Genomic DNA, 21,933 nt, shown 5'->3' with positions numbered 1-21,933 from the left:
TTTATACAGAATAGTAAATTCATTCATTTTTGTCTCAAATCTGGTCTCAAATATTTGGATTTGTGTGCAGACACACACACTTGAGGGCTGAATTTCTCCCATTTTTAGTATAGCCCAGTCTGACTTTTTATCCACTGTAAGTGACATAGTTTACAACGTTCTAAATTAAACGTAATGACATATTGTGTGTGTTCTTCAGTGTCGGCCATGGATAATCTTCCACAGCAGAACAAAAGTGAGAATCAAGCGTGTGTTTCCCTTTAAAATATTATGTCCCTGTTTCAATAATTCATTTATTATAGTTCTCAAATTATTAAACAAAGTGCATGATCACTTACCCAGTGTATTTGTTAATTCAGTGTAAAAATGCCACTTCTCTAATTTATTATAGAAATTGAATTTAAATATACTTTTGAAATACAGGCATGAGATATTTAATATACTGTATCAAAAGTGTATATTTCTGTTGTTAACCGGTAACTTCAGAAGAGTGACTGGAATTTGATCTCGGAGAATATGATATTGATAATGTTGGAACTTTGTAAATAAATTAAATAAATACATAAATAAATGCATTGTTAGAACGGAGAATAACCATTCCGATAACAGACCTGAAATCTGCCACACAAATAGCAATTATTATATTGTATTTCATTTTCACAGGCTTTATTTTATATTTCATTTGTTCTGCATGCTTAGGGTGCAGTGAGTACTGGTGGCCCTGGGACACAAAGCAGCATATAAACGTGAAAGTATCATTTTCTATCAGATTTTTTTTAAAGGTCAGGCGTACGTTTTCCCACATTATCTGCAGGCAGCTTGTTCATTTGCTGCTATTGTGCTCTGAATTTGTGCCCAGAAAGCAGATGTGTGAGTTAGCCACTTACAAAAAGGATTGAGCATGTCTAAGGAAATCTAGTCCACACAGAATTACCGCCTGGGCATACATGCTCAGAGGGGTCCCAATGGGGGTACAAATTAAAGAAGCCTCCGGAGCTGCCAAACTCTTCATGCTCATCAGTGTCTCCACGGAAATAGCTAGACTCCTGGAAGGCTGCTGTGCATGTCTAGCCACAGGTAGTTGTGGAGACAGCATGTGCAGGGCTGTAGAGGAAAAGATGCCTGATGAATGCAGTGTGGTTCTCTAAAAGCTGGTTGTAATGAATCTATGGGCCATGGAGAACCAGTTATGGACAGACAAACAGCCATCAGCAGTGGTGATCAGCAGAGAACAGGATTTAGCATGTAGGACATCTCACTGTATATCAGTACGGTGCTGATATCTAGTGCTCAAAATCCTGTTTCCAATGAGTCACCCACACACTGGTGTAGGCTGAGCTCCTGCACTCTGTATGCCTCCCTTGGCATTCATTGCCTCCATCCATTCATTCCTACTGGTTCCCTGTAGCACTAATTCATGGACCCCCTGGCTGGTTCTCTTAGTTATTGCCTCCAGCCACATGTGGCAGTATCTTTTGCAACAATTAAAGCCACTGATTCACAGACCTTAGCTGACCCTGGTGTGTACCCACTGTTCTCATCTATTCTTTGTCTGTTCATTGTTGGTCTTTAACAGATAGTGAGGAAAAGACCTAGGGGAAGTAAATTAATAATATGTGGCTGTTCTGTCTGTGGAGAAGGAATTGTGTGGTTAGAAAATGAAAGGTTAAATAAGTTCATGAGTAAAACCTAAACATCTGTCAGATGCTTGGCTACTACCTCATTAATTCTGTGTAGGAAGGATAAAATGATTCTTTTGCCTGGTTGGAGATTGTATTTATTGCTAGCCTGTGACTTCTGGGTCAGCCTCAAATAATGTAAAAATTGGTAAAGGTTGCGATGTTAATAGGTGCATGCACATGTTATTGTCATAAGTTTTAACAGAAAAGCTCCATTTCAGTAAGATGTTTATAAGTTTTATTTTTAACAGGTAACTATGCACGATGAGGCTATAATTCCATCAAGGAGTTCTAGTCACTCCACAAACCATGAGAAGAAAGCTTGAGTGGTTTATATAGTCATTGGAATCCTTATTGGAATGACAGCTTCCTAATTCAAAATAGTCTTGTTATTTGATATAATTTATGGACCTGACTCCTGGATTCATGCCTTGGAGAGCTTTTGCTTCACCTACTTTCTCTTCTCTGAAACATGACAGTTCAGCTCCTGCCCTGAGCTCCCTTGTATACTACTCTCTCTATCACCCTTTGCTGCCAGCAACTTCTGTGCCCTTGTCTAGTCTACAAAATGTTACTGTGTTTGAGTACCATTGTGAAAGGTCAGCCTAACTGAGCACAGTTTAGCAGTCAGTGTAGACCAGCACAAAGCATATGGCTAACCATGATTAAGTTCTGCTGAGATCAGAGTTTAATCACAATTGGCTGATCTAGTGCTGAAGATGATTTATCCAAGTTTACACTGATGGTTAAACTGTGTTCAGTTAACACGATCAATCACAACTGTGTTTACACATTTTGTAGTGAAGACAAGGCTTATGTCTGCAGCCAGAGTGGCTGTTGCCTTTGCCTTCAGAGTGATTTCTCCATGCAGTGCAGTAGTTCTCCATTCATTGCCTCTGGAATGGACCAGATGGGGCTCAGAAGAATCTTGTGATTCAAAGGTGGGATACTACATATGTTAATTTAAGTAGGGGATATTTTAGTGTATGCAGGGATGTGTTTAAAACTGTGGTTTGTGTATTTGGTAACAGGAGCAGAATTTGTGTTCTTGGAGATCTCAGTATGTCGGAGTTGAATGAGAGGAAAGCTTTCTAGAAGAATAAATATCTGCATTTAAAATTTGCTTGTTAATTAGTAACAATCTGGAGTATATTCATTTTTAACAATATACTACTGTGTCTATCCCATGGGGATATATGAACTCAAAGCTGCATGTAGTGCTTAACTTGGGTTTTCTACTTCAGATTAGCTTCAGCCATGATGACTTTCCCTATATTTATTTATATACAGTAATAAAACACCAAACCTAAGTTAAACTCCAACTGTGATTGACAGATTCTAATTTCTGTGCATCTGCACACCAGTTTCTCATTGGTTGGCATCATGTTTAAACTTAGATTAGAATTTGTACCTGGTCAAATTTGTACCTCTCTGAAGCCAGCATGCCATAAATTAATATTTTTAAAAATTCCAAATTAACAAAAGTGCAATCTTCCAAAATATATTTAAACACCCCCCCAAAAAAACATTTAGGACAACTATCTTTACTTACCAAGTGTGGTGGTGGTGTTTTAACTACAGTTCCAATTCCATTTTTTTTAAATGTCTTTAGGTTGATCACTGTGTGGTGTGTAGCACACATATGTGGCTGTTTTTGTATAAATTATACACGTGAAATTAATTCCTTTTGGTTACTTGGTGCTGGTGAATAGAGCATCAGGTTTGTGAGTAGGAATATAAGCAAATAACAAGGTCGGTAGATCACAAGATATAAGGGAATGCTGGGCTTATCATGAAAACAATGACAATGAACAAATATGTACAAACAGTGCTGGAAACTTGACTGCATCAGGCAATGTTAATGTGACCAGCACTTACAAGAGTAAGTCAGAGCAAGTAAGATGGGACAATAGCAGAGGAAACATTGGACAATCACCCATGCCAAATAGTTAGCCTAGATTTTCTCTGCGTACATGGAATGCACAGACCAAAACCCCATTCCATACATTTACATTTTGATTATTTATACTAAGAAGCAAAAAAGGGAGTCTAACAAAAGTTTACTTCAAAACTAACAATGTGTTAATGTGGCTGACTTGCATTTTCACATCTGGACTAGAAGTTTAAGTTCAGAGCCCTGCCAGGAATTAAGGTCATATCAAACAATAGCACTGCAAAGTATGCTGGGAATTATTACACTGTTGGAGGTATTGTCCTTCAGAAGAAATGTTATAACTGTGGTAACTCTGATGGCAGCAGATGTGAAAGTGAAACATCCCACTGCACTTTCTGTAGAGGTCAGAGAAGAACCCATACGTCTTGGCCAACATAACGCTCCTACAATTTAAAAAAAAAATCTAAATGGGCTGTGGGAGATAGTGTTCAGTAACAAGGTATTATAACAGTCACTGCGCTTTTATCGTTAAAACTAATTACATTAAAAATGCTTTAGTAGTTTTCATATTTAAAGTATTCCATCATGCATCAAATTCTGTTTTGTTTCAGCTATATATTGATGCTCTTTATTTAGTATTTTTAAACTTGTCTCTAAATTGCAACTAGCTGCCGAGTTATTGCAGCACAATAGGCTCAGTCTATGTGAGAGACTTTGTTGTTTTATATCTCATTATAGCAATTGAATATGGCAGGGTAGGAACTGCTGACAATTCCTAGCATTTTGTAGGGGTGGGAGGTTGTGGGTTTTTTTTGCTCCTCTCCTCAGGTCTATTGGCATAGGTAGCCATACTAGTAAGTATCATGAATTGAAACATAAGTTTCGTGTGTGTGACGTTCTACAATATTTAATTATTTAATAAAGAAAATTAAACGAAGAAGACATAAACATTTAAAAGTGAATGAATTTTAACCCAAAACACTGTAGTGGCTCCAAAGAAGCAATTACTGTCTATCTGATATCTGGTAAATAGAAATATCTCTTGGGGGGGAATTCTTAAGATAAGCAGGGATGTATTCTTATCTCTTGACATTTACATTCAGTGCAACCTTGACTTTTCTGAAAGGTGGTGTAAACATCCTTAATCTACAAACCCCACCCCCCTTCCAAAAAATGCAAACCCCAAGAGTTTCATAGAAGCAGTGTGTGCTGTGTTGTTGAGAGCGTTAACAGCTTTTGGTTAATAGAGAGTTGGCTTATACACCGTTCCCCTCTCTTTCTCTCTCAAATATGTATGGTTGCAGTTATTAACAAAAATAGCTATGCTGTGGGAGGTGAGAGGTGGGCACTGAATCGTTGGCACGAGCCAGGCATAATATGGTCAGATCCTCCTGAAATGTCTTCACATAGATTTGCCAACTCACCTTAGGTCTTGGTCTCTGTAGCCACCTGATGAAAAGTGATCATCTTAGCATGATATGCATTAGATGTGGTGATCAGCTTGGCCCTGTCTGTCCTGTGGCCTTCCACAACCACCACTAATTACAACCATATTGTAAAAGCACATTGTTCTTTAAGGTACATGATCCTACAGTCACAATTGGGTATAAGTCCCATATAGTTCAGTTGGAGTTTTGTAAGAGTAAGGAGTGGAGGATTTGACCTCTCTATGTGTGTTTTGTTTCATAGTAACAGACAACATGCAAAAAGCAATGTCAGTTATATTTCACTGGTATTTGGCATCTGCTCCATGACTGATTGCATTTCTCAGAGCTTTTTTTGGTATGTCTATAGTACCACAATGACAACTTTCCAAACACAGATGTCCTCTTCGTACAACCAATATTTTTTATGAAAGATGTATCAATGTCAAGAACTCGAACAAAGACCAAACATATTTGTTAAAAATATGTATTCAAAATATTTTCAGTGCATATATTTTAAGTTGGAAGCAAGTTCCATAGTATCTGAAGACCTCCAGTATAACCACCCATAATCTAAAACAGTATGCCCAATTTGTCAGCATCTAACTTGTCAAGGGAAATACGTTCTTTTGTTAATGAGATTTAGGTTTAAATATAGCTATTTCACCATAATTCATTATATTATATGAATGCATATAGTAAACATGAATCATCAAAAGTCACAAGGACATCTTTGGATAATCAGAGGTTCAATTAGATAGGGAAGCTGGATGGCTGAGAGGGAAGAAGTAAGCAGCTATTTTAAAGCCGTTAAAGTTTCTACATATAAAGGTTCATTAGTAGTTTCTTTTCCCATCTCTTCTCTACCACCATAAGGCCTTTGGGAAGTTGACCATTCAAACACAGAGCTCTCCCTGACTTTAATCAGTTATCTCCATTTAACTGAAATGCAAGTATCCAGTTAGTAAATGGGAACCAGTTCAAAGATCAGAGGCTCAAGGTGATAAGCTCTCAGCTAGAGTGGGGCAGAAACCAAATTTTTCACTTAATGGTAAATTCTGTTATTTTGAAAAAAAAATCAATTCTGAAACAGACCAAAAACTAAAAAATTACCATGAAACTAAATTCCTACCCAAAAAAAAAATCATTTTGGGTTTTGTGTAGATAAAATCAAAATGTATTGTTCCAATTTCAACCTTTTAAAACTTTAACGTTTTTTGTTAAAAACAATGAATTTTGTTTTCAAATGAAAAATCAGTGTTCTGTTATGAAAATGTAATGAGACATTTTGACAAATAAAACTTTATCAAAATCAACATTTTTCAAATCAGCATTTTTAGTTGGATAAACTTTTTTTATGAAAAATTTCTAACCAGCTCTGCTGTAAGCATCCTGTGTTACTCTGTAGGATGGTTGTATTTTTAAATGTGAGGGACTATTAGTCTGCATGGGTATGTCTGAGATGCTGAAAATGTGTGGGGGAGTGCAGGGAGTGCTTGTTATATCACATTTTGTACAAGTTTGTACATTTTGTACATAGAATCATAGGACTGGATGGGTTATCTATTCCAGTTCCCTGCACTCATGGCAGGACTAAGTATTATCTAGACCATCCCTGACAGGTGTTTGTCTAACCTGTTGTCAGGGTTCTCTCCCCACTCTGAACTCTAGGGTACAGACGTGGGGACCCACATGAAAGACCCCCAAGCTTATTTTTACCAGCTTAGGTTAAACACTTTCCCAAGGCACAAATTCCACCTTGTTCTTGAACAGTATGGTGCCACCAAGTTTTATTTATACAAAGAACCAGGGAAAGGACCACTTGGAGTCCTATTCCCCCAAAATATTCCCCCACAAGCCCTTATACCCCCTTTCCTGGGGAGGCTTGAGAATAATATCCTAACCAATTGGTTACAAAGTGATCACAGCCCCAAACCCTTGGGTCTTAAGACAATAGAGAAATCAGTCAGGTTCTGAAAAGAACGATTTCATTTAAAAAAAAAAAAAAAAAAAGGTAAAAATCACCTCTGTAAAATCAGGATGGAAAATAACTTTACAGGGTAACAAAAGATTCAAAAACACAGAGGATTTCCCTCTGGGCCAAACTTTAAAGTTATAAAAAGAAAACCAGGAATACACCTTCCTCTCAGCACAGAGAAAATCACAAGCCAAAACAAAAATAAGCTAACGCATTCCCTTACTAGTACTTACTAATTCTAATGGAGTTGGATTGCTTGCTTCCTTGATCTGTGTCCAGCAAGTACATAAAACAGACAGACCAAAACCTTTTCTCCGCCGCTCCTCCCCTCCCCCCAGATTTGAAAGTATCTTGTCCCCTTATTGGTCCTTTTGGTCAGGTGCCAGCCAGGTTACCTGAGCTTCTTAACCCTTTACAGGTAAAAGGATTTTGAGCCTCTGGCCAGGAGGGATTTTATAGTACTGTATAATGGAAGGTTGTTACCCTTTCCTTTATATTTGACACCTGCTCTTAAAAATCTCCAATCTTCCACAACCTCTCTAGGCAATTTATTCCAGTGCTTACCCACCCTGACAGTTGGGAAGTTTTTCCTAATGTCCAACCTAAACCTCCCTTGCTGCAATTTAAGCCCATTGTTTATTATCCTATCCTCAGAGGTTAAGAAGAACAATTTTTCTCCCTCCTCCTTGTAACAACATTTTATGTACTTGGAAACTGTTATGTCCCCTCTCAGTCTTCTCTTTTTCCAGACTAAACAAACCCAATTTTTTAAGTCTTCCCTCACAGGTCATGTTTTCTAGACCTTTAATCATTTTTGTTGCTCTTCTCTGGACTTTCTCCAATTTGTCCACATTTTTCCTGAAACGTGGCGCTCAGAGCTGGACACAATACTCCAGTTGAGGCCTAATCAGCGTGAAGTAGAATGGAAGAATTACTTCTCGTGTCTTGCTTACAACACTCCTGCTAATACATGTAGTAGACCCCTACCATGACATCAGCCTTGTTTTTTACCCCTTTTATCCTTACCCAGAGACTTTCAACAAGTCTATCTCCTATTTCAATCTCAACCTTAGTCCAAGTGTATACATTTTTAATATATAAGGTGACACCTTCTCCTTTTTTCCCCTGCCTATCCTTCCTGAGCAAGCTGTACCCTTCTATACCAATATTCCAGCTGTGTATTATTCAACCAAGTAAAATCTGTGATGCCAATTATGTCATAGTTTTGTTTGTTTACTAACATTTCAAGTTCTTCCTGCTTATTCTCCATACTTCTTGCATTAGTATACACACATCTAAGATACTGATTTGATTCCCCCTCCCCCAGTTCTGTCTTGTCTCTCCTTTCTCCCTACTATAACAGCCCATGCTCACCCCCCAGATTCCGACCCTTCTCCCAGGTCTCCATGTTTTTGACTTACCTGTGGGCTTTGGTCACCTGCCCCCTCCTCACTATGTTTGCCAGTCTGTATTCAAATATGCTCTTCCCCTTCCTCGATAGGTGGACCCCATCCCTGCTTAGCAGTCCTTCTTCCTGGAACAGCATCCTGTGGTCAAGAAAGCCGAAGCCCTCCTGGCGACACCATCCTTGCAGCCAGGCATTCGCCTCCAGGATGCATCTGTCACTGCCTGGGCCCCTACCCTTGACCAGAAGAATCGAAGAGAACATCACCTGTGCTCCAAGCTCCTTCACCCTTACTCCCAGAGCCCTGTAGTCACTTCTGATCTGCTAAGGGTCATATCTGGCAGTATCATTAGTGCCTACATAGATGAGTAGCATGGGGTAGTAGTCAGCAGGCCAGATGATCCACGACAATCCCTCTGTAATGTCTCAGATACAGGCCCCTGGCAGACAGCATACCTCCTGGGATGCCATGTCAGGGCGACAGATGGTGCCTCCAGCACCCTCAGAAGAGAGTCACCAACCACCACTACCCTACATTTCTTCCCGGGAGTGGTAGCTGCGATCCTCCCAGCTTTGTGGGTACATGGTTTCTCCTCCTCCACCTTTGGGTGATTCCTCATCGCTCGTTGCTAGGGCAGCATAACGGTTTTCCATGGTAGGTGGGTTGGAAGTAACCAGCAGCCACTGTACTCCCTGTGATAGGGCCATATCCTCCTCCTCCAGTGTTGTGACAGCCATCCTCTGTAGCTGGATAGTTTCCCCAGCCTTGGATGTCTCCATATGAATACTCTCAAGGAATTTCTCATGGGCACAGATGCGCCTCAGCCTAGCCACCTCCTCCTGTAGTTCTCCCACCTGCTTCCTGAGATATTCCACCAGCAGGCACCTTTCACACTGAGATGTCCCCCCCAGCCTGGCTTTCTTTGTGTGGGAAATGCAGGCCACAGTCTCTGAAAATCCACACTGGGATCTGGGTAGAGGCATCCACGGTCAGGCTGTCTGTCTGGATACAGGTGCAGGTGGAGGAGACAGGAGCAGCGTTGGCACTGGTGATGCTGCACTTCCTAACCATAGTGATTATATTACGTCTCCCTTCCACAAACTCCCTCTCTAACTCCCCGGTTTGTGGTCCCGTGTTCGCTAGCTCCCCTTGGTCACGTGGCCTTTGGCTTTTAAGGCCTTCTCTCCTAGGTCAGCCCTACCCCCTCATTGATCACAAAGCTGATTGAGGCTGATCAAAGATGATCAAGGGAACAAAACCAACAAGGAGTCCGGTGGCACCTTAAAGACTAACATATTTATTTGGGCATAAACTTTCGTGGGTAAAAAACCTACTTCTTCTGAAAGCTTTTTACCCACGAAACCTTATGCCCAAATAAATCTGTTAGTCTTTAAGGTGCCACCAGAATCCTTATTGTTTTTGTGGATACAGACTAACACAGCTGCCCCCTGATACTTGACACCATGCAAGGGAACAAAGGTTTAAATAGTACCCAGATTCACAATCCCAATCCACCATGTAATTGAAATGATCTGAAAGAGAAAGAAAAACACAAACAGCCAAACAAACTGACTCACCCCAAGACATTAGTATTTGCACATTGTTCATTCAGCAGGAGTATCTCCTTCCCCCACTCCCAAATTCCCTTGTTTGTGGCCCCCTGTTCTACGTATGTTCTAATTTGTAAATAGAAAGGAAACTGTCTTCTGGTTACTTTTTCTAACTCTGCAGAAAATGTTTTCTGTTATGACAAGGCAATTCCTACTAAGTAACTCCACCCTGTTATTATTTTTCCCATTCATATTTAGTCAAGATCATGGTACCACACCATAAGTACCTCTAACAACAGTAATATAAAATGATGCAAGATATGACTTTCCAATACATATTCTAGTAATAGTTTTACAACTGTACAACCTTGGTATAAACATTTCAATTATTACAACTAGAGTGGACTTCATGTAGCTTCGTGTATCTGTAATTGTAACAGCAGTTTAGTTCTGATTTATTTTCAGGTCGTGCCACCGGATGTATACACCCACACCACAAATGACACGTCATTTAGACTAAGAACAGCAACTTAGAAGTTAGAATTCACTATCATAAAACCATAACTGTTAGTTATAAAATGCATTTTTTTGGTCACTTTAACTGGGTCACCCTACAGCCATTGAGTATTACGGTGGTAGGTCTTTTTCCTCCTTTCCTATGCTTGGCTGATGCCAAAGTTGCTTGCACAGAGTATATGTGTGTGTGTGTGTGGTCCAGCCTGGGCTGCTGCTTGGCATGTTTAGGATCAAGCCTTTTGCCAAACCTCAGGAATATCTTTTTGGGAGGAAGTGTAAACATACAACCAAATTAGCCTGGTTTCTTTATTTAACTCAGTGAAAGTTGATACTTACTATAAAGCTTCAATGTAACCAGCTGCTTTAGCTAAATTAGAAAATGACAGGCCTGTATTTAATATTTTGGCAAAAGTCATTCTGTTTGAAACAAAAATACCAGTTAAAGGTAAGGAAGTAATAATAATCAAGTAACATTCCTACTGCAGAAATAAGAAATATAGATGGTATGCAGTTGTGGTAATTTTCACATTTATTTTGACAGTATTATAGTCTACAGTGGGTGCTAGATAGGAAAAGATAAAGTTAACAGTGTATTGACACATTATGGAATAATCACAAGAAGAACATACTTACCGATATGGTGCCAGGACTGTGGGTAGTATATCTACAGTTTTCTGGGAAAAGCCGTCACTAAAATGACCTACTAAATTCTAGTATAATTTCTAAAATAAGGAGAGCAGATAGCCTAGCTTGGCCATCCAATTGATAGACAGTTTTCCTGGAAATGGTCTGTTTTTTACTAACACAAGGCTGAGCTTTTTAATTCCTGCAGATGATAGTTCAGGATCATGCTTCTTTTTCCTATGGGCTTTCACAAGTTACCTAGAAATAGAACAGTGTTTCCATGGGCAAATACACAGCAAATTTCAATAAGTCTAAAACCTGGTGTCTACTTTTCCATTTTGACATACATTAAAATGCACCCATCAACAATGTTCTCTCCATTCTGGTTCTTTTAGATTTGTCACTAGCCATTGGTACTGTTAACTATGAGAGAGGATCTCTTCAAATAGTTATTAAATTTGTATATCATTTATGGCTTTACAGATTATAATCAACAATGTGAATTTCACACTGAAATTAATTGGCAACCAATGAAGAATATGGATTATTGTTGTAACGTGTTCTTGTTAGTTTAATCTGTCTAAACGTGGACATCTGCACTAGATGAAGCTGACAAGTGGTCTTCAAATTTATCTGCATATAGAGTGCTGTGATGGTATAGACTGAACATACTAAGCAGGCAAAAGTTACATCTGTAAGTAGCTGAGGTATTTTTCAGTTGTCTTGACTGGAGAAGGCTAACTCCTGATGTTGTTTGTGGACAGAGTTCAGTAGGCTGCAAGGTATATTTTGGATTTTGGAGAGTTAAGGGAATTCGGTTGTGGTTGAAGTTTATACAGGGTGAATAACCCAGGATCACCAAAAGAAAATAAACTCTGCTGGTTAACCTTAACGAAAGGCTCAAGTATGTCTTCTGAAAGGCCTGGGACACTATTCAAGAGATCTACAAATGCATTACAATAGTCTAGGCTGGAGGAATATGTGTGTGTGTGCGCACACACACACACACACACACACACACACACACCACTCTTACTATATAAATAGTGAGGTTCTGATCTAGAAGAAAATTTCACAGCTTCTTGGTCAACTGAAGGTAGAAGATGGCACTTCTGGCCACTGCTGCTTTCTTGTAGTCCTAGGACAGCAGATGAATCCATTTTATCCCTAGTCTGCAAACCACCTTGACAAAAAACAGAAGATGAGATCACAGCCTTTGCTGATTCCTGAGGGTGTGTCCCTTTACTAATAAACATCATCTGTATCTCGCCCAGCTACAGATGCTTTCATCCAAGTTCCTATCTGTACCAGACATTGAGAAATCCAGACACTGCCATTTTCTTGCTTTGATAACAAAGAGATGGAGAGTAGAGTATCAGCAGTGTAATGATGACACCATGGCCCATAATTTCTCAGTCATCTGCTGTGCGGTTTCACATACACTTCGAGCAAGAGGAGGACTGTGCTGCAGTTGATCAGAATCAGCGCAAGTCTTTCTCCAGTCAAGTCTGTGCATATGTATTTCTCCTGTCACTGTAGCAACTAGTGACTGCCTTTCATTATCCTTCCATCCCACTTTATCTGCTGCACACTTTTGGCAAACTACTGTGACTGAGGGAATGAGAGGAGGACTACTACAGGTCCATGCAACAATGGTCCCGGCAGTTAGACTGTCCAGCTACAAACTTGAAGAGAGATGACCTCCAAGCATGAGAAGATAGTTTAGATTTATGGTTATTAAGTCATTGACCTTTTTTTGCGGAAACTGACCATAGGACATGTCTATTTTGGGCCCATAAAAAGCCTGCAATAAAATTTGCATCTTTAGGGGTAGATAATGGATCTGTTATCCACTCTGTGCAACTTGAGAGGTAGCACCTCTTGTCCACTGTGAGGCAGAGTCACTGTCTCTTTCTTCCTCTGAATTTCGTATCTCTTCCTCTCTTTGTCCCTTTATCTCAGTTTCCTTTGTTCCTGTCCCCTTATGTCTCAGAATCACCATCAAGTTTCCTCTCTCAAGCCCCTTGCCCCTTTCTGGCTGCTCCACTTTGTCCTGCAGCTCAATTGCTTTCCCCACTTTATTGTTTGCCACCTGCCTCTCTTCTACTCAGCCTGTCAGTGGCCAACTTTCCCAGGTTCTTGGGATTCCACAATGGAGGAAAGGGGGCACTGATTCTCTCCCTTCCTCAGTCAACCCCTAGCACATTCACTTCCTGCAGAGTGACCACACAGGGAAAGGGAAAGAGGAAGCCTCTGGGCCTGATGCTTGCTTCCTGCCTACATAACAGGCAGCAAGAGAGTATGCATAAGGAGTCATTATAGTCCAAGGAAATAGGATGCTGGACCATGCCCAAATATATAAAAATGCAATAAACCTCTAATGTTGGATGTGCACATGTGCATATTTGTGAATGCATGCATATTTATTAAAAAAGTTATATCAATATTGGCTTAATTGAAACATATTAATATTTGCCAACATGTCATCGTAATGTTCAATTTATTTTTGTTAAAATAAGTTTAACTTACTCTGATGAGTTATGTTTGTATAAGACAATGATCAATATATGTCTGATATAGGTGAAAATTAGGGCTGGAAAATAGCAACTGAAATATTAAAAAAAATAAAATAAAATAAAACTTATACTTGCAATATCTGGGGTGGCAAGGAGAAAAATTTGCCAATATATTACTCTTTCATCTTAAATCTTCACTTTTTTAGATTAAGTATTTAATTATAGGGGTTAAGTAAACATGGACTACTTGCACTACCTATATTTCATGTAGAAGGATTTTAGCTCAGCTTTAAAAATGCAGCTCCCTTCTCAGTTTTCTTATGTGATTTGTTCTCATGATGTCACAAGATGAGAAAATATGACGTCTTCATTATGAGAGCCCCGCCCCTGTCGAACATGTTGATGTAAAGAACAAAAGTTGATTTAAGAACAATGAGTAGTTGATTTTTATAATACATGATCTTTGTGGTCAAAGCCAGGGGGAAATATACTTCGAATGGTTTATTTTAAAATATTACGAATCACTCCGTATACAGTGCAATTTAACCACAAATCACATTAAGTTAAATAACTTAATAACTTGCTGTTTTTTTCATATTGGATTAAACATAAGCAATACCAGTTTATACTCATTTTTAAAGGTCTGGGTTTTCATATTATTTTCACATTTATTTGTAGGCAGATCTGGGTCTTGTCACATTATTGCTATGTGCATATAAATAAATCATTGATACATAAAATGTATTGATGAAAATGAACTATGGTTAACAGAATCTTTGATAGTATGAATATTGGAGTAAATGTGAATATTGGAGTATTCAGTTCTTGCTTATGTGTGTTTGTAGATGGAGCTGTTGCAGAATCTTTGAGCTGACTAGGCTCTTTTTATTAGCTGCCGTAATAATCACAGTATGATTATCCTGACTCAGGTTTATATTTATAACTTCAACAAGTGACTACCTAAATATGCTCTTCTGGCTGAAATGAGAGATGAATAGCAGAAATGCTGTGAGGCATTCACTCCTCCTTCAGTCTCTTCCAGTAAGATTCGAATATTACTACTGTTTGTCCGATAGCTTTGCTCTTTACTCCATAACGATAACCATATAAACAGTTTTTGCATCAAGTCAATAGGAAAAATTCAAATGTTCACAAAAGTAGAAGTTACTGGAACTCCTTGTCTGTAAGCGGTCATGATCTCCTTCTTAATGGAACTGGGGGGTGGTTATGTGAAGTGAGCTTTCAGTCAACGGGTGACTGAGGAATATAAGGGAGACAGAGCATTAATGGGCCACCAGCAGTAAATCTAAGCAGCATTAATAGACAGCACCTTACTGAACCAGTGAATGTAAAGGTCCACCTACATAGTTAGCAAAAGATACAAAAAATTGGTTTCTCATGTGTGGATCTTATTTGAAAATATTTGAAATAAATATTGTGAGTGAAATCTGGCCCTATTAAAGTCAATGGCAAAACTCCTATTGACTTCAATTGGACCAGGATTTCACTTGGTATGTATTGTATTTGCAATAAAATAGAAAGCCATAGGTAGGGTGACTCATACTGATGCTGACATAGCTGCCCTGTGGTACTCCCAGAAGCAGTGCATCTATTGTAGAATGTTTCACCAGTCTGAGAGCAGGCCTAAACTACAGCCTAAATCAATATCACTTACGTCACTCCGGGGCATGAGAGCTCCCCCTGCCCCCAAGCGATGCAAGTTTCATGCTGTCCACAGCGGCGCTTTGTTGGTGGGAGATGCTCTCCTGCTGACATAGCTTCCGCTTCTTGTGGAGGTGGAATAGTTCTGCTGACAGGAGAGTGCTCTACCATCGGCATAGTGCGTCTTCACCAGACGTGCTACCATGGCGCAGCTGCACCGATGTAGCGCTGTAGTGTAGACTTGTCCTGAGAAAAACATCACTAATATTATTGAATGCCAGCCCTCAACTATGAGTTTCAAACTGTTTGAAAGATGAACACCAAGAGTCTACAAGAATTTACAGCAGATATCCCCTTTGCCTGCCTTTCTAATTACTCCCAAAACACACTTCAGAGTCCGAATCCTGGAGAGCATCAGAAAATCTCATAGTAAATCTCAGTGGAGATTGAATTGAGAGCAGAGTCACGGCCTCAAGTACTGCGCCAGTAGCAGATGAGGTTACTAATGCTAGTAAAATATTCTTTATCTCTACAACATCTGATCCCCTGGATAGTTACCAAGTACACCTGTCTGCCAAATATGTATGTGTGCCAATGCACTGTGCTGATCTATCTGCACAATATACCAAATGCCAGTTGCTTTGCTTTCCGTAGGTGGGAAGGAAGAATATTTTGAGCGTAAAATGGCACAGCACAGTGAATAAGCAAACCAATAGGTTGATCTAATTGTTTCACTCACTTTAAAATGTTCTGTTGACTAATGCATTTTTCCTTAGGCTGGTAAAGCTGGCAAACTTGTTTAGGGAAATTTTTTAAAAATAATTTAAAACAAAGGGCACATAGCCACATATGTTTCCCCCCAATCTTAACCAACTCTTTTTATTGCAAAATCTCCCCATTGATTTCCAAACTGTGAGCTTGGTAATATTTTTCAGTTTTGCTATCTAAAATACATGCATTCTTGTTTTGAGTTAAACCAAATAAAGCTTAGGATAAGCCTTAGTATGTTATCTTTTTTGTTCTTCTGTTCATGTATGAAACTAGTATTCTAGGTAAAGTGCTAATTAATTGCTCCTCCTATTATATATCTCTAGAGATCTGAAGAATAACTTGATTAGCACTATTGAGCCTGGAACCTTCCATGGACTTCCAGAACTGAAGCGCTTGTAAGTATTAATTCCCATTGAATTACCCTGGAAATTGTGTTCATATCAACATTTCTGTCCTTGGGGAACTTGAGTATGCGACCAAGCAATAATAACATAAGGACTTAGGGAAAAGGACATAAAACCACATACTGTACTTGGATTCTTTTAATTTTTTTTCTTCTACATAGGTCCTATTCCTATTTTCTGCTCTATTTGGGGGCATGCTTTGGAGTATTTTAAAATATCTTTTTGTCTTCTAGCAAAGAAACACCCTATTAAATATCTAAATAAATAAGTCTGTAGCTGATACGTTTTTTAAAAATGTGTAACTAATGACTTAACTAGTACATTGAAATAAAAATTCTGCGTACTAACTTTTTTTGTTATGAGGTCCACTTTTACTCATAGATACCATAGGCCAGATTTATAAAACAATTTCCTTGGAAGGAGGATTCTGCATGCTGAAGAAGTTAAGTTCATCAATTTCTTGTCTATCAAGTCTACTCTACTCTGTGTCTTTTTTTGTTTGTTTGTTTAATCTCTTTGGTCATATTGTATACCATATCCTTCCGAATACTGGTGATCATGTGATAACTGTGTATTTTTGAAGTCGGGTTTTAAAATATTACTTCCCTACTAATTTAATGCAAAATACTGGGGTCAAATTTCAAATAATACATTTTGGCGTATACCTTTATATTCTTAACTCGTTAATTCCCTAACAACATATTCAATTAACATTCTTTGGTTTTAGTAAAGGACTTTGATATCTGCTAATTTTACATGGCTTGTAAATAGCAGTGTTAATAATAAACATCAAAGAATGGTGAATGCAGTTATGTTTATAAGTAAATCCCTATGCTGCGTAAATTCTTCATTTAGAGCTTGTGGAGGGCAATTTTATGAAAAATAAATGTTGTTATATAATCATACACATTTGCTGTTTAGTTATGATCTCTATATTTGAATTTTTTCTGTATTGCATACTTACAGATAATTACATTGTAGTGTAATGATGAGAATGAATGTTAATTACTGATGCGGCCATATAATCTAATAACACAACCCTGACCTCTTGTGGGAAGAATGGGTAACCTGTAAACGCCATGATTTAATCTTTCTGAGTCACAGAAAAGAAACATTTTGAGGAAGTCAAAGGTTGGCCGCAAAAGAGAAGTCAAAGAAGGGAAAAGGTATTAGGAGATGGGACAGCTAGCAAAAAGCTAGCAGAAGCTCTTGTCACCCACAGAAATCCTGAGATTTACCATGCCAGACTTTAAAAAGAAGTATTCTGTGTTTGGTACTGATATGTTCCACTCTAATCCACGAGGAAAATGTTCTTGAGTAGTAGAAGATCACTACACAATATCAACCAGAGCTAGCTCTAAATAAAAAACGTTACTGAAGTCTGAATGCTGTAATTACTTTGACTGTACTTGCATTCATTTAGTATTGTTTCACATATGTCCCATGAGTAATCCAGTAGGCAGCTGAAGCTAGTGTAGCATAGGCCGCGGAAGGAGACATAATTACAGTGAGTGAGCTGGGTAAATTGCAAGCTGTCAAGGTCCTATAAAAATTAACAATTTCTCCTGTGTATAACCCTTTCTGAGAACTGATTGTATTGTGAGAATTCATTATTTGCAATGGCAAATTGCGTTACCATTTGGGTTATCACAAAATGATGGATACATAAAAAATAAAATGTGAGGAAGCACAAAAAGCATGTGGGACTTGTTTCTATAACAGAGGAATATTTGTCTTCTGTAAGATCAATTTCATGAGTCAACATTTCTGATGTAAATATTTTACAACTAAAAATGAACACCAGATTTTTGTAACATGCAGCAAATTGGGCTTAAAATCATAAGGATAAGCAGAGAGGTATGTGCAGCAAGCTGGTGCAAGCTGTCATTTCTCTTTGCTAATGTTTCATGAGGAAAAATGGTTTACAGTGAACAGATTTCAGTTGTTGCCAGCTTATGCAACATGTTGTGAAAATAGCATTTGTTATTTTAGAGGCTGAGAAGAGGATACATGTGCTGTGGCTTTGTTAGAAATAGCCTGTTACTGCATGTCTCTTCTTGAGAACTACATGAATAGGATGGCAAGATCGTTTTTAGTTTTGTGATTTTTTTTTCTTTTGGCTGAAATCTACTTTTGTTAACCAGTTTTGCCACATAGGCATATTCTGAAATCCCTGCTCAGTCTTTGCTCAGGTAAAACTCCTAATGATTTCAGATAAAATTTTGCCCAAGTAACAATTTTAGGATTTGGCTGTTATTTTTTCCTTCTTTTTTTAAGTTAAACTACAGATTTCCAGGATAATCCAGTGACACTGACATATTAGGAAAATTACTGATGTATTTCTGTTTTATGCTTGTGTTCATTATGGAGTAATAATCCTTTCAGTAGGAAAAAATGTAAATTAACATTTTTAATATTGTTACACAAACTACTCTTTTTCTGGACTAGTCCAGCTAATATAATTGAGAAGTATATAAGAAAAATGTATGCTATATTTAAAAATTACTTTAAAATGTTTAGCTGCACAAGAATATTTTCATGTCTAGTAAGAAGATACAGTAATATTTGATTATCCAAAACTTTCATTTTTTTAAGTATAACATGAAACACAGTGAGATTTAAAAGATGCCCTGTTCTTTCAGTAATTTTTTTGGGTGGCTCTCCAAGATTCTGAGGATTTAGTTACAAGATGGCAAATTATTACTCTTGCTTTCTTATTTTGGACATGTGTGTTGACAGATGCGGAGGATAATTGGAGAAAATAGGGCAGCAGAGAAAGGCGGCACAATACCTGAAGCAATACCAATCTAGTTCCCAAACAGACTAGATTTAACATTGTAAAAGGTTATCTGTTCATTTGAAAGATGATTAGATCATTGCAGTTTTCACAAAAAACAGAGCTGAAGAAATTTAAGTTAAAATTACAAACCAAACATTTGAAAGTCAGGAAATTAGGTTATAGCTGAGAATACACATAGGGTGGAAAATCTGGAATTACGCAGCTGCTGTCATCTTGTAAATGGTGGGAGAGCCCTAGTAGCTGCCTCTTGAAAGTGTACGCTGTCGCAGTTATGAATTACATAGAGTGTAATCTTGCATACACTCTTCTGGAGACTATAGTCACATCATAGTGACTTTATGCCTCATGTTATTACTCTGGTGTGATGGGTTGTACCAATCTTTTGGTACCCTTGAGAAGGTTCCACAGACCTGTTACAGCCCATCCCATCTGTACATTTAATAACAGACATTGCTATGACAATCAGTGTGTTTGTGGGGAGGTTTTTTTGGGGGGAGCTGGGGTTATACCTTGATGGGGATTTTTGGAGTCCTTGCTATAAGTGCCTCCTTGAGCAGGAGGCATTCAGGTTAAGTTGAAAATGTAGTGAGGATTAGTGTTTTATGAAGTGGCTGGTATACTCTTGTAGGAGGGCCAAACACCCCCTACTTGGTGCTCAAGAGACATAACAGCTGCCCTGTTCGTTACTTTGGTTAGATTAATATTATTTGTAGAGTTTAGGCTGTTAAACTGCAAGTAATGTATCCAGAAACTTTGCTCAATTATGTTCTTTTGCTTGAACCAGAGAAGTTGATTTTTTCCCCTTTCCTTCACCCGGGCCTTCTGTGAACTTTCTGTCCTAGCTGCTCATATCCTGTCCCTGTTGCAACTATGTTTTGTGTGTTGTGTTAGAAGCACACTGGAATATAAGAAAAAGGAGATGAAGAAAATCAGTGACACAAAACGCAGAAGAAATACCCCACTGGTGCCACTCACTCAGCTTCCATAACAGCCCCCACCTGGGTTTTATAAGCTACAACACAAATGGGTTTTATAACAACTATTAATTAGTGCTTTAAGCTTTCTATTATGGCTATCAGTCAGCTATATATAAGTTAGCTTTGAAATTAGAGTATAAATGGGCATAATAATGAAAATTTACCCTAGGCTAATATTTTGGTGGATAAAAATCAATGATTTTAAAAAAATCAGATTTTTTTAAATTTAAATAAGACTTTTTTTATAAAATGCTTTTTGAGGACAAAACCTATCCAAAGATCATTTTAATTAAGATACTTTATAGCTCAAAGAATCTCATGATGGAATAGGGATTATAAATTCTAATTCTCTAGTATGAGACAATGTATTCATCTAATGTTTAAGAAAAGTTTTGTGAATGAGTTCCAATAGTTCATGGATTAGGGACCCAATTTTATGGGGTTCCAGGGGCTTCTGTATTGATTATTTAGGTTAATCTTTCTATCTACCCAATGGGACTCAGTGCTCAGTCTAGAAGATACCATCAGAGATGCTTAGTTTTGCAGTTCTCAAACAGTGGATTTGTGTCTCCAGAGATAACATGCTTGTTAACAGCAAAAACGTTTTAAAATCAATAAATAATATATAGAGGTGAAAAATAAGACCTCAACCCTATTGCCCCTGCAAATTTGTGCACACAGAGTCAATCCCTTACCTCTCTCTAAAAGTGCAAAATTTCAAAAAGTTCAATGAAGAGAAGATTATTGGGGGTGGAATAGATCTGGACAAGGAGAAGAAGTCTGGAGATAAATGTGAGAAGGGAGGGACAGGCAGTAGAAACAATTAAATTGTTTGAGCAGCATATTCCAGAAGTCTTGAGGTCTTTCTGAGTGTAGTCTTCATTAATTTAAGACCTACCATACCATTCTCTCACTAGAAGGGAAAACCTATAATGCCAGCAGGCCGTAAAAGAGACCCAGTATAGGAATATTTTAATGAAGTTCCTCTACCTGTATGTAAGACAGGCATCCATGCAAAATGCAAACAGTGCAACAAAGAAATGCAAGGCCTAGTTGCCTGAATGAAACATCATGAGAAGTGTTCCTTCTCAGGAGGAAGCTGCGTTGAAGATGATGGAAAGGAACATGTCTGAACATTCAGGATCTTCAGGTTGGTAAACTTTTTCATTTCATACTTCTTTCTTATGACTGCCTGTCTTCCTTCTGGACTATTCTTGAATTCTCATGTTTGAGCAAAAAATATGGTTGTTACTCTATGGTACTATCCTTTTAGATGCAGTTGTGATAAAAAATAACTAGCTGAAATAGGTAGATCTTCCTTTTACAATTTCACCTTTAAAGTAGTACTGAGTGTCAGTGAATGCAATGAGTAATACTAAATGAGCAGTACATTAATAATAATTCAATAACTGCATTGACTTATTTTGTTTAGGAGAATCCATCCTCAACATACGGGATTCTGAAGACTATCCACCTTCAAGATCACCATCATTTTCTATAGTTTCAGAGTTATCTGCCAATGATAGTGTTTCAGTCACATCATGTATGTCACATAGCCACACTATATCCACCTGTAGCAAAAAGAAAAAAAAAATCCATCATCCAGAAACAACCATAGATAAGTTTGTGATAGGAACTAGCAGATTACAAAGAGGTAATAGATGAAAAAATTGCCCAGTTTGTTTATGGAACAAACTCCTTTCTGTATGATTGAGAACCCACACTTCATTAG

At 38.2% G+C, this 21,933-nt stretch overlaps 1 protein-coding gene across 1 annotated transcript in view; it reads left to right on the top strand.

The window, feature by feature from the left end:
* ADGRA1 (adhesion G protein-coupled receptor A1) overlaps nt 1-21,933 on the top strand; it is a 469,964-nt gene that overhangs the window by 175,777 nt on the left and 272,254 nt on the right. Inside the window, exon 3 of the mRNA XM_073353951.1 lies at nt 16,344-16,415. Within this exon, the coding sequence (XP_073210052.1) occupies nt 16,344-16,415 (72 nt within the window). The remainder of the gene's footprint in view (nt 1-16,343; nt 16,416-21,933) is intronic.

This window comes from Lepidochelys kempii, chromosome 7, assembly GCF_965140285.1.
Source record: "Lepidochelys kempii isolate rLepKem1 chromosome 7, rLepKem1.hap1, whole genome shotgun sequence".
NCBI lineage: Eukaryota > Metazoa > Chordata > Testudines > Cheloniidae > Lepidochelys > Lepidochelys kempii.
The sequence above is the reverse complement of the archived record's forward strand: the minus strand, read 5'-3'. Positions and strand labels throughout refer to the sequence as shown.